The following is a 12593-nucleotide window of genomic DNA, read 5'->3' on the forward strand; positions in this document are numbered from 1 at the left end:
TAGAAAATTAATGAGATGTCATTCTAATCTTGTTCTAATAACAAGAAATCTGAGCTGAAAACAATAAAAATAACCCTATGTCCAAAGGTTTCTTTAATTTCAGAGTTAATAATCTTGGGTTTTGTCCCTTTACAGGTGTTCACAACGCTGAATGTTGAGTGGGGCATTTCACCTGTTGGCAGAGTCACCCCAAGTGAATGGAGAGGGTAACAGCCTCTGCTTCTAATGAACTGGTCTAGAGTTTCACTGAGAAAATGGTCATGTAGTGGCATTTGTTCCCTGATTACCACTTGGACAGTGGCATTCCTGGTCTAATAAACGTACCTAGAAACCTGTCTGGCTCTTCCAGGTTTTCTCTGTGCTCTGTTTCTGCTGAAGTGTAAGAAATAGTGTAAAAACTCCAAGGAATTTTACATAGTCCCAGTTGTTGCTGTAGAGATCACTGGTGGATAAAGGACAAGTCCAGAACTTTGAGTTTTCAGTTAGCCAGAACCAACCTCACTGCATTCCCACTGCAGAGCACACATCCCTTTACATCTGACTTGTAAAGACAAAGTCGAGATCCCTTTTTGTCCACAAAAGGATTTTAATGGCTTGTATCCCTCTGCCAGTAGGCTGCTCCTCCTGAGACCCCTGAGAGTTGTGAAGAAATTCAAGTCAGTTTTGAGGTTGGAGAGGCTCCACAGGAGCAGGCACTATCCCAGGATCAATGGGACTTTCCTAATGAATCCTTAGGGAATCCCAGAATGATTTGGGGTGGAAGGGACCCAGATTTGGGGTGTTTCCAGCCCTGTGTCTGCATTTACCTTCTGTTTACAGTAGAAGTAAGCAGAGAAATGAGGTGGGAGAAGAACAGTTACCGGGGCGTGCTGGTGTTTGATGATCAGCGATTGCAGGCTGGTTTGGCTTGGGAGCGACCTGAAGCGCACCCAGTTGCGGTGGCTGCGCGGCGGGCGGGCTCCTGTCGCGATATGGTGACAGCGGTGACAGCGATCGCGACCGCGGCCCCGCCTTTTCCCGCCAGCGTCACGTGTTCGCCCGCGTCACGTGGCGGCGGGCGGAGTCGAGCGGGCGGTCACGTGGCAGTGGGCGGGCCCGAGCAGGGCGGTCACGTGGCGCGGCGGGGGAAGAGCGCGGCGGTGCCGGGCCGGGAGCGGCGCTTGGAGCCCGCGGTCTCGGTGAGTGCGGGCCCCGCTCGGGGCTCCCCTCCCTCCGGCAGCGCGGACCCGCGCCCGGGACCCTGCCTTGCTTGTTTCCCTCCGTCGGTGAGGACGCAACGTGGGCCCCTCCTTGGTTGTTTCCCTCCGGCAGCGCGGACCCGCCTCGGGGCTGTCCCCGGCAGTGCGGACCTTCGGGGGGTTCCCGCTTCCCTCAGTGGCGCAGACCCGTGCGGACGCGCCTTGAGGGCTCCCGCTTTCCCCCGGCTCCGGGGCTGCCCCCGGGCCGTTGTCACCGTGTCCCCGGCGGGGAGGGGGTGCGGGCGGCTGTGGCGGTGCCGGGCTGCGTTGCCCGGACGGGACGGTCCGGGCTCGGGCCCCAAAACCCGCCTGGTGTATGAGGGTGCCCTCAACCTGGGGTAACCCGGGACTTCACCCCTAGAGCGCCTCGGCGGCATCTCCGTGTCCAGGCAGCCCCGGGGCTGGCACGGCGGCTCCCGCTCAGCCGCTGCCCCGGGGAGCAGCGGGGCCGAGCCCGGCTCCGCTCCCGGGGCTGCAGCGGGACCCGCGGGCTGTGCTCGGCCGGGAGCAGCCACGGTTCGGGCCCTGGTCCGCAAGAGGTTTGCGCTCCCTTGGAAAAGTCCCTCCTGTGCTCCTGTCACTGGCCAGAGAAAGTCTCGGAGCTCATGAGTCACTGAGCTGCTGTTCCAATCCTGAGCTGCTCAGCTGGGCCCTCTGAAACTCCTTACTTAGTGTTTACTCTCATGTCACCTTATGCCACCTTATGATGGCAGCGCTCTGTGCACAAGCACCTTTTCCTAATGAAAAGCATAGTGTGGGTATTCTAGAAAAGGGTAAGTAGTTGTTGATGATGCTTTGGGGTGAAATCTTGAAAAAATGAGCAAGAACAACACAACTGTTGCAGAACATGTGTTCATGTTCTGCAAATTGTATGTAAGTAGTGTAAAATTAAGATCTTAAGGTCTTTTGTGCAGTCAGCAGAGGTTGAGTTTCTGTACTTAAACACTTGTTGAATTGTGTGGATGTAAATAGGCAAAGATTTGGTAGTGTGGGATTTGGTGTGTATGAGAATGCCCTGTGTGAGCACAAACACAGTTGGACTAGAATTTAATAATTATAATGTATTTTCTTAGTAGAGAGAATTCCTGAAGCTTTTTTTCCTTGCCAGGTGGCAAAGCAGGGAAGCAAAAGCTAGCATTATATGTAGTTTGCTGTCTTACTCTTCTCATTTTTATTATATAATACATTTCATATTGTTCTGCTGAGTACTTTGAGACTAAGCTCAAGGCTGAGGAAGCCCCCATTGACCTTGCTATGCTTACATAACAAGGGGTTGTAAATTATATTCTACTCATAATATTTCCTACGATTCTTCCAAGGAAACATTCACGTTCTCCAAAAATCTGACTTCAGGAGGTTGTGGAAAGCCAAGAACGAGTTAAAGGATTTGCTAAGAATTTGTCTCAAATACTGTAAAACTCATTAGAAATGAAGCAGAATGTTTGCAATGTGTGCTTTTTTCTTCCCCATGCAGTTGGTATTGAAATGAATTCCCTGAGAGCAATTTCCATGCTCCGCTGACCAAGCAAGGCTTGTTAAAGTCTTGAGCAATGTGAATTACAGCCTATTGCAAGTGTCACGTAGCTGTGCCATTTATTGCAGATGCACAGTTTCTCTCTCAGTGATTAAGCCTCACCTACCCATGGGCCTATCATCCATATCTCCTACCCAGTCACCCTTTCCAGTGGCTCTGTTTGCCCATGAACCCTATAAACCTCCTTCTTCCCTGTTGGACCCATCTCCTGGAGCACTTTTCAAGCCCAAGGGTGAGATGATGCAGTTTTTTCCCTCTCCTGCCCTTTGCTCTTTTCCTTAGGTCTCTGCAGACACTGAGGCACAAGCACCTTTTCTCCATTTAATGTAAAAAGTAATTTACCTCTCTGCTGCCATAAATAGAGAAGCTAAGTAGCACTTGGCTGTTTAGAAATTTAATAAAATCCAAAGGCAGTAATTAAACCTGTGAAATTCTGTTGCTGGCATTTGTGTGGTATTTGCCAAGCTGTGACCTCTTTTGACTCCAGCAGCTGTAAATTCAAGGTGATTATAAACTGGTGAACACTGGAGCTGTGCAGGTAACCAGAAGGCTCTGTCTTCCCTGGCTGTACCCCTGCTAATCCCAGAACTGGCACAAAGTGTGTCTGTGGGCCACACAGCTCTGCTGCTCTGTCATGCCTGCCTGTGCTCAGACATTAGAAGCTCCAAAGTGCCTTTTTAGGGTTAAATGGGATTCTTGAGTTTTTACTGGTCTTGTAACTTCCTCTTTGCGTTGCTCATTTTCTAAATTTTTTTTTATAGCGTGGGTTTATGAATTACTTAACATTGACCTCATCAAGCCTCATTTCTTCAGATATTTTAGTTACAGTGACTGGTGTTACATCAAAAAACTATTTAGAGAGATGAATGAGTGTCTCAGTCACTTTGTGCTTGATCACTATTGAATTTTCCTTTCCATAGGGAGAAATTTCTGTTGGAAATAGAAATCACCTCTTTCTGTTGCTTCATTTACTTCATAGAAGCACTAACTGACTTCCTTCAAGAAAATGGAACTAAAACAGAGCTGCTAGCTCATAAAAGGAACTGCCATTTCTTTGTATTGTCAAATCCTGAAATTCTTTACTAATTGATGGTAAAGGTGTTTTATAGATGGAGCAATTGGTTAAGAATAAAAGCATTATTTTTTTCTCTAAATCCTTTTTAATCCATAACTTAGCATCTCAGGTCTTTTCAGGACCTCAGCTTCAAGTCTTTTCTCTGTAAGAAAATAAGTTATAATTAAAAGGATGTGTCCATGCTAACTTGCACAAGCCATTGATGTGGAATATATGCATTGCTGCAGATATTTTGACTTCTATTTTCTTGGGAAAATGTTAAACCAAATGAGGAGAACTGGGATTAAATTGTGAATATTTGTCTACCTTTTGTGTGCATCTAGTCCTAATTCATTGGTGTAACAGGTATTTTCAGTCTGCTTAGTCATGGACTTCAGGAGGAAATATAACAAATATTTCATTCAAGTTTCAGCCAAATTCTTTGAACCTTGAAGCACTTGTAAGGGAGGCAGAGCATCAGAAATGAAATGAATATGACAAGGTAGAATAGAATGCAGCCTGAGATGAAATTTAGATTTAACTGGTTCTCCTGGGAATTTTGCAAGAGGAGGAAAAAAGGATTTGTCTATTTAGAGTCACTGTGTATAACCCTGCATTTCATTCTGAGAACAAGAACTCTTTGAAGCTTCAGGGGCACTGGAAACCCAGACAGTTTGGCTTTTGGAAATTTCAGCAAGGCTGTACAGAAACCAGCAATTGAGAAACAGCTCATTAAAAATTCAGTGTTAATAATAATAATGTGACTGATTGGAGAGACCATTAGATTTGGACATGTCTCATCTTTTAGAGAACAACCTGGTTTTAAAATTAGTATAAAAACTGTTAGCAACCTGCAACAAAGCAAATAAAAATCCACGTTGGTTGTCCTCCCCACCAGCAGGGAGCTGTGGGTGATGCTCGTGTCAGAGAGATCTGGGTCCTTCTTAATGGAAGATCAGAGAACAAAATGAAGAGTCAGTGTGGTCCAACATAAATTCTAGTGAGGGAAGTTCTGGTTTCAGTCTTAATGCTTCAGTACTTTCTTGAGGGGTAAAAAAAGGGAAAATGAATTTTAGGGTTTTTTTCTTATGCCTTTATGGTTTTTGTTTTAGTTTTGGCTCTTCCAGGAAAGGGTTTTCTTTGCTGTGTTTATGAATAAACACCAGAAGGGCAAGGAAACAGACTGAGAAAATGGAGGAAACGCTTTGTCCATACAAACTGTAATAATAATAGATGTGAAAAGAAGTTTCATGTTATTTTTACATATTTCAACAGTTGGGTTTTGAATGCGTTGGTGGGTGTTTGGTGGCAGAGCTGCTGGTTACTGTAATCAGTGTTTATTCAGTGTACTGTGAGTGTGGCTCTGTTTGTCTGACAGAGAACCTTTAACATTGTATCCTGGGGTTGGAAAAATGGATATTATTGTACTTGCAGCTTGGGTCTCTTAAAGCAAAGCCCAGGAGGGCAGGCAGGAGCTCTGCAGGTTTTCTCTGTCCCAGCTGTACCCAGCTCTCCTCCAAGGCAGCATCTTGCCAGCCTTTGGTTATTTTAGACATCAGCTCCCAGCCAAAGTGTGCCCTTCCTTTATTTTTGTTTTCAAAGTACAGTATTAGGGCAGTTCAAGTTGGTCATGTACCTGAAATGCTTTTAAATTCAATGAAATTTTTAATTTAATCTCCAAACCTTACTGGAGGGCAGATTGGTTCTGTCTGGGCTGTCTGATTTTAGTCCCACGTGCCTGGTTGTGCTCACAAAGTTCCCTGCACGTTCCAAGTGCTTTTTGCAACTTGCTTTGTGCTTCAGGCTGGTGGGAATGTTGGTGTCCCTGCCTGTGGGGTTACAGAGCTGTCCTTGTTTGCTGGGTGTGCCCTGGGCATTCCTTGGGGACAGCTGGGGGGACACAGAGCATCACATTTCCATGGGGTGGCAGGACAGCAGCAGTTTCCTTAGGTAAATGAGTGGGTTTTCAGTATTTTGGACCTCTGAGTGTGCAGATCAGCCTGAGAAAGGAGCTGCTGTATGAAATTTGCTTAAAATATACTTTATTAAAAAAATTATCCTGTTGGTTGATAATTCTTGTGACAGTTCTGCATTTCTGTAACGTGTGGCTATTCACACACAAGTGTTGAGTGTTTCCAATAACTCAGCTCTTGTAAGAGCAGGGGCCAAGTGAGATCTGTAATAACTCCTCAGGTAGAGCTGTCTTATTTCTGTTCTTAGCAGGGATGAGATGTATTTAATCTGTTGGAAAAGTCACTATTCCCAGTTTTCTACTTCTCTCAGTGCTTGTTAATTAAGTTCAGCATTTCATTTTGTACATCAGGGAGGTAAACTGGTTTCAATGATGAAACTTCCTTGTATTCTTACATGGTTTGTGGCACGTCTGAAAGTGAAAGCAGAGCCCTCTGGGCCTTCTGTAACAGTCTGAAAATGTCACCATGGAGCAGGAAAAATTTCTTTTACTAAACATCAGTGTAATTGAGTTTTCCAAGATAAGTCCTCAGGGTAAGAAAACAAGTTAAGCTTGTGCTTCACTTCAGCTCCTCAGTTACTCATCAGATTTTACTGCTGCTTCCATTGCTGCCAAACATTAACTGTGATCATTTCCCTGGTCACTGACCTCTCTGTCAATAAAACCTTGCATTACTTTTTTCAACATATTAACAAAAAATCTGGAGATTTTCTTGTCCCCTCTTTCCCTCTCTGTCACTTAACAGTTTGTGCATTGGGCAGAAGAAGTCCTTTCCATTAGCTCTTATTTCTGCACATTTCATTTAGGTTCAGATTTTTTTTTTCTGGGCTTGTTTTTATGAGCAAATATAGTAATTAAACTCTTCAGAGGAGTAGAAATGAAACCTTTCTGAATGAGGTGTTGCAAAAAGCTGATTTGCTGCCTGGGCTAACTTCAGCATCACTTGTTTTTGCAAACAGGGGGCAATATATGAGAGAGAATGTGGAAAAGCAGAGTTACCAGCTGTGTCTGATGTGCCATCCTCTTGTTTCAGCATTCCAAGAGCTGCTGTCCCTCTCTCTCTCTGCTTCCCCCTATAATTTAATATCTCACACCAGTGAACCACAGCTTGCTGCATGTAATTAAATGATCTCCTGTGTGTCCCAAATTTAATAATAAATGTCTGAACTCTTTCCTGTTTTGAGAATTCGTGGGAATAAATAGATGGAGTTTTCCATTCTGTTGATACCTGCTCAGGTTTTGACATCTACCAGAGTCACATGTGGTGAAGGAGTTCCTCTGTTAACCCCTAGAATCCCAGAATGGTTTGGATTGGAGGGGACCTGGAAACTCCTCTCACTCCAACCCTGCCACGGGGACTCCTTCCAGTCCATCTGTTTTATTTCAATCTCTGTGAAATTCTTTAGGAAGTGATGTCCTGATGGTTTGAGCCACCAGCAATGAGCAGAGCTGAGTAGAATTCACCATGGAGGCCAAGTCTGTGGCCGTCGGCGTGGAGGGGATGACCTGCAGCTCCTGTGCCCAGAGCATTGAGCAGCACCTGGGCAAGATGAATGGCATCCACAGCATTCAAGTGAGTCTAACATTGCTTCTAGCAAGGGTTTGGATGAGAAACCATGAGAAACTGTGCTCTGAGACAGGGAAATAACGTAAGGAGAGTTTATTCTCTGCATTTCTTGGCAGGTTGGAGGTGTTGGGGTATTTGGATGGTTGGATTTTGTGTGTTTTGATGCTGGAGGTGCATTGGTGTATTTCTGGTAAATAAGAGAAAAACAGGAGCTGGCTTCACTGCAGAGGGAGTTAAGTTATTGTTACTCTTAATTGATTATCTGCTTTACAATTAACTCAGTATTGTGAAGTAATGGGAAAAAAAAGAACAGGGTTTGTCCTAATTCAAGCTTTCTTGCCTGACTTAGTTTTAACTTTTTTCTTAGCTCAGAGGAGATAGACTAACAATGTTGCTTTCTTCTGTCATGGGCTAAATATTGGACTGTAGAATATTCCAGAGTGAGCTGATCATCCTTGCAGAATACATAATTTTACAGTAGTTTTAATAATGGAAGTAATTTAAAAGCTGGCAGACTTCTATGAATTTTGTAAGCCAGCCTGTAGTAGAAAGAACAGTTCTAATCACAGAAAATTGAGAAGTTTATTTATGTAGTGTCTGTGTTCTGAAAGCATCCTCCTACATTCTGTAATTGTTGACTTTACTCCAAAGAAAATAATATTTTCCTGGTTTTATCAACAGTTAACATCTGTTTTATGGGGATACCTTAGGTGAACACTTCCCAGAACTGGGTACAATTTTAATTTGGGGTGTGTGTGATCATTGTCTGGAGCTGGTTTTGCAGGACCTATTGTAATGCACTTCCCCTGCAGAGCAGGTCCTGTACAGCTCAGAGCAGTTCCCTGTGGCCTGAAATAGGTGTTTGTGTACAGAAATTTTGGGGAAAAGCAGCAAAATTTACAAGACAGGTCATTTTTCATCTTCCTTCAGCTGTAGAGGAGCTTTGATGTGAGTTTGTGCTGTGACAGCTCTGAACAGCCCCCTGTGCATGGCCAGATAAATCACTGGGTGTGTGCAAGCAGGAGCCCAGGTAAAGGCTAAAAGCAGCCTGTAAAATAATATCCCCAAAAAATCTGATTTCAGAATCTTCTCTTCCTCCTTACTCTGGCAAAAGATCTCATTTTGTCAGCCTTGTGTTTTCTCAGGGAATTTCTGAGAATACACAGGTGGCTTTGGATGGGATGGAGAGATTTATACAAAGTGTATAAAGAGTATATGCAGCCCCAGTGTCTCTTACAAAAGGAATGAAGTAGGTTTTTAAAAGGACAGTATTAAAGCTTTTGTGTTTAGGTTTTTAGGTAAATACCTTATCCCAAAGCTGAATGCTATTTCAAAAGATACACTGCAAAACCTTAGTCTGAGTAGAGCAGGATTCTTAAGAAACTTTGAGGTCCTATTTAGTAATTATCCTTTTTACAGCATCACAGCTTCAGTCTAAGCAGATCAGCTGATTCAGAAAATTCTCTGGGAATAATAAAACAGGGATTTGTGTAGTGATTATGAATTAGGTCAGCAAGGGACATGAATGTTAGATGACTAATACAGACAAACAGCTGCTTTTAGGTTATTCTGCAATGAAACCCTTAAATGTCCATGTTGCTAATTCTGCTAAGGCTCATCATTGGGACAGAAACGAGGAAAGGTGGTTCTTAAAATGATTTAACTGATAGAATTTAATCATGGCTGTGGTCTTTAGGTTGTACCTTTGCCCAGAGGAAAGATAGAATTGAATTGGTAATGTGTTGGGCCTCTGGCAGGCATTGCTTTTTCCTTTTGGGAACTGCAGTTATTGTGTTTGATACATCATCTGTTGGGAGCAAATTAAATTGAGGCTGTGTGTACCATCAGATGGGAAAAGTCATTACCAATGATGATATCTCTGGATCACTAAAATGTACAGAGAGAGGAAGAACATCTTTAATGTTTGTCACATATCAGGTGTCTAAAGTGAGTTCTGGGGAAGTCTAATGCAGGTTTTTGGTCACAGCAAGTTACCAGCCTGTGCCTCCATTGCCTGGAAATGCTGGGCTCCTTTCACTGCTGCTTAAAGCTGTGGGTTTTTTCAAAGAGTGTTTTCTGCCATCCTTGTAGCCCGGGGGCAGTTACTCCTAAGTGCATTAGAATTGCTGCTAACTGATTCCAATTTCTTCTGTGGGCTGCTTTGCTCCAGGGGTTCAATTGGGTTAATCATCCTAATTGAAGTGAATTTGGCTCTGGAAGTTTCATTAGGTGGTTGGTGCTGTCTGGGTGTTGCAAGTAGAAGTGGCCAGACAGACTCTGGATGCTGGGGCTGGGAGTGGGGCTGGGATTTTTGCTCTCTCCAGCCCTGCACAGGAGAGCAGGAGTCACTCAGTGTGCCTTTGCTCTCTGAGGTGAGCAGTGAAAGTTGTACTGGAGGAGTGTTGCTAATCCTTGCAAGCCAGAGCAGTTTGCAGAGTGGTGCAGTCTCTCCCAGCTCTGCTGCAGTTTCCTCACTTGCTTTGTTTATCCCCTCCAGGTCTCTCTGGAGGACAAGAACGCCGTCATCATCTACGACTCCAAGCTGCAAACCCCAGTGACTCTGCAGGAAGCCATCTGTGACATGGGGTTTGATGCAACCCTGGCTGATTCAAGCCCACAACCTGTTCTACCTGACACAATTTTCCTCAGCCTGCCTGCCCAGTCAGCCCTAACACCCAGGCAGATCTGTGCCACGCTGCTGAGCCACAAAGGGATCCTGGATGTCAAACTGTCCTCTGATCAAAGAACTGCAGTGGTGACTTTCATCCCTTCCATCACCAATGGCAGGCACATTCCCCAGATGGTCCCAGGAGCAGATTTGAGCATCTCTGTGCCAGAGGTGACACCTGGAACGTGGGAGGATTCCAGCTGGTCCCAGGCCAGCAGCGCCGTGCTGCGCCTCAAGGTCGATGGCATGACCTGTCACTCGTGCACCAGCACCATCGAGGGGAAGCTTGGCAAACTGCAGGGAGTTCAGAGGATCAGAGGTAAAACCTTAGTGTGTTTTTGTGGAAATTGAAGCTGGCAAATTGCAAGGAATTCAACAGATGAGAGGTACAACTTTAGTGAGTTTTTATCTAAATTGAGGTTGGCCATGCTGTTTGCCCTCTGATGGCATTGCAGGTTTTAGATGAGATAGCTGAGTGTGACAGTGACTCTTTGTGGGACTGGGGATTTAATTATGTTTTTAATGTGGACTGGAGTGACCATGTTCACAGGGGTCTTAGGATGAGGGAAGAGATGAGAATCTTGACTCCATGTTTCAGAAGGCTTGATTTATTATTTTTGGATATATATTATATTAAAACTATACTAAAAGAATAGAAGAAAGGATTTCATCAGAAGGCTGGCTAAGAATAGAAAAAGAATGATAACAAAAGCTGGTGTCTCTCAGAGAGTCCAAGCCAGCTGACTGTGATTGGCCATTAATTAGAAACAACCACATGAGCCCAATCCCAGATGCACCTGTTGCATTCCACAGCAGCAGATAACCATTGGTTACATTTTGTTCCTGAGGCCTCTCAGCTTCTCAGGAGGAAAAATCCTAAGGAAAGGATTTTTCATAAAACATGTCTGTGACAGACTAGAAATGAAGAAAGGAGCCCCATTGTGGGAAGGATCTGCCTGTTACATAGGTGGTGGTGTTCAGTGTTTATTTTGCATTTGGTAGGCAGCCTGAAGTAGTTGTGTTCCATAATTTTATTACCAGTTATAGAAATCTCTAATAAAAGATGCCTTTTTAAAATTGTAATTAGTAACAGTTCATATTTTCTGTCCAATTAAAAATCTAAAAGGCAAGACCAGCTTACTGATATAGTTAGCTTTGGGATAAGTATTGCCATAGACCCCAAAACAAGGATAAATTCAGTGAGAAGCAGTGATGCCATTTATGAAAATCCTGGGGAAAGAGGAAAAATTTGAGGAGGAGTTGAAAATTGTTGTAGCACTAGACAAAAACTGGTTAAAGAACTAATTTTTTTGACCAATGAAATCTCCTTTCTGTTGCAGTTACATTTCTGACCATTTAAAGTGTTGCTGGAAAGCTTTGACAAGATCCTGTGATGTGGTTATTATGCTTAGGGCAGTGACACACACTTATTTTATTGATTTATTTCCAGTGTCCCTGGACAATAAGGAAGCTGTTGTTGTCTACCAGCCTCCTCTAATCACAGCAGAAGAAATAAAGCAGCAAATTGAAGCAGCAGGTTTCACAGCAGCCTTCAAAAAGCAGCCTAGACCCCTGAAGCTCAGTGGGATTGACCTGGAGAGGCTGAGGAATGCTCAGCCCAGGAGCTCTGAGGCATCACAGAGAGAAAACTCCAGTGGGACTGGCAGCAAGACAGTTGTGTTCAGAGTGGAGGGGATGCACTGCAATTCCTGTGTCCTCAACATCCAGAGCACCGTGTCGGCGCTGCCGGCCGTGACGAGCGTCGTGGTTTCTTTAGAGGACAAATCTGCTACTATCAACTACCACCCACGCTTGATTAGCATTGAGAAGCTGAGGAAAGCTGTGGAGAATGTGTCTCCAGAGAGGTTCAGAGTCAGCCTTCCTGAGGAGCATGAGAACCTGGCACTTTTCCCCACACTGGCATCTCCATTGAAATCTCACCCTGCCTCCAAGGATCCCAGCCAGCCCCTCACTCAAGTTGTTGTGATCAATATTGAGGGCATGACTTGCAGCTCCTGTGTGCAGTCCATCGAGGGAGTGCTGTCCCAGAAGGCAGGTGTGAAATCTGTTCATGTCTCTCTCCCAAATGGAACTGGAACTATAGAATATGACCCACTGCAAACAAGCCCAGAGGACTTGAGGTCCTCAATAGAGGATATGGGATTTGATGCATCTTTTCCAGGTAATGACATGTGAAACTTTTACATTTACAAGGGTTGTGCAGTTATGTTTAGGATTTGGTACCACCCAAGATGAAATTTAGCAGCTGCCATAACTTTGTGCTTGCTAAGAGAAGCTTTGTATCTTCACTGCAGATGAGATCATTAAAGATAATGTCCATGTCTTTTAACACATCAGATTGATTCAAATGATTGAGATGTCTGGCAATATAATATGTCAGATGAATGCTATTTTATGTCAATAGCTGCAGAAGTCGTTGGGTACTCACATTTAATCCTTTTCACCCTGTTCCTGCACAAACAGCATTCCCTGAATTGCTGTAGTTTCAGAGCCCCTAAGTTAAAAACATTGGTTTTGCTTATGAAACATGCACGTGCTT

General features: G+C 44.3%; 1 protein-coding gene across 6 annotated transcripts in view; it reads left to right on the forward strand.

Moving 5' to 3' along the window:
- The first annotated feature begins 956 nt into the window (after positions 1-956).
- The window catches only part of ATP7A (ATPase copper transporting alpha), a 32652-nt gene continuing 21015 nt past the window's right edge, over positions 957-12593 (forward strand). For 4 of the 6 annotated variants that reach the window (XR_013184335.1, XM_077186240.1, XM_077186242.1 and 1 more), the window contains exons 1-3: positions 957-1178; positions 9863-10352; positions 11484-12215. Coding sequence is in view for 5 of the 6 variants with exons in the window: in XM_077186240.1 (XP_077042355.1) it covers positions 972-1178; positions 9863-10352; positions 11484-12215 (1429 nt within the window). In the remaining variant the exon portion in view is untranslated. Of the gene's footprint in view, positions 1179-1636; positions 2012-7204; positions 7372-9862; positions 10353-11483; positions 12216-12593 lie in introns of those variants that run through there. The other 2 variants (XM_054641327.2, XM_054641329.2) reach the window with 2 other exon arrangements.

Source organism: Agelaius phoeniceus, chromosome 14, assembly GCF_051311805.1.
Source record: "Agelaius phoeniceus isolate bAgePho1 chromosome 14, bAgePho1.hap1, whole genome shotgun sequence".
Lineage (NCBI taxonomy): Eukaryota > Metazoa > Chordata > Aves > Passeriformes > Icteridae > Agelaius > Agelaius phoeniceus.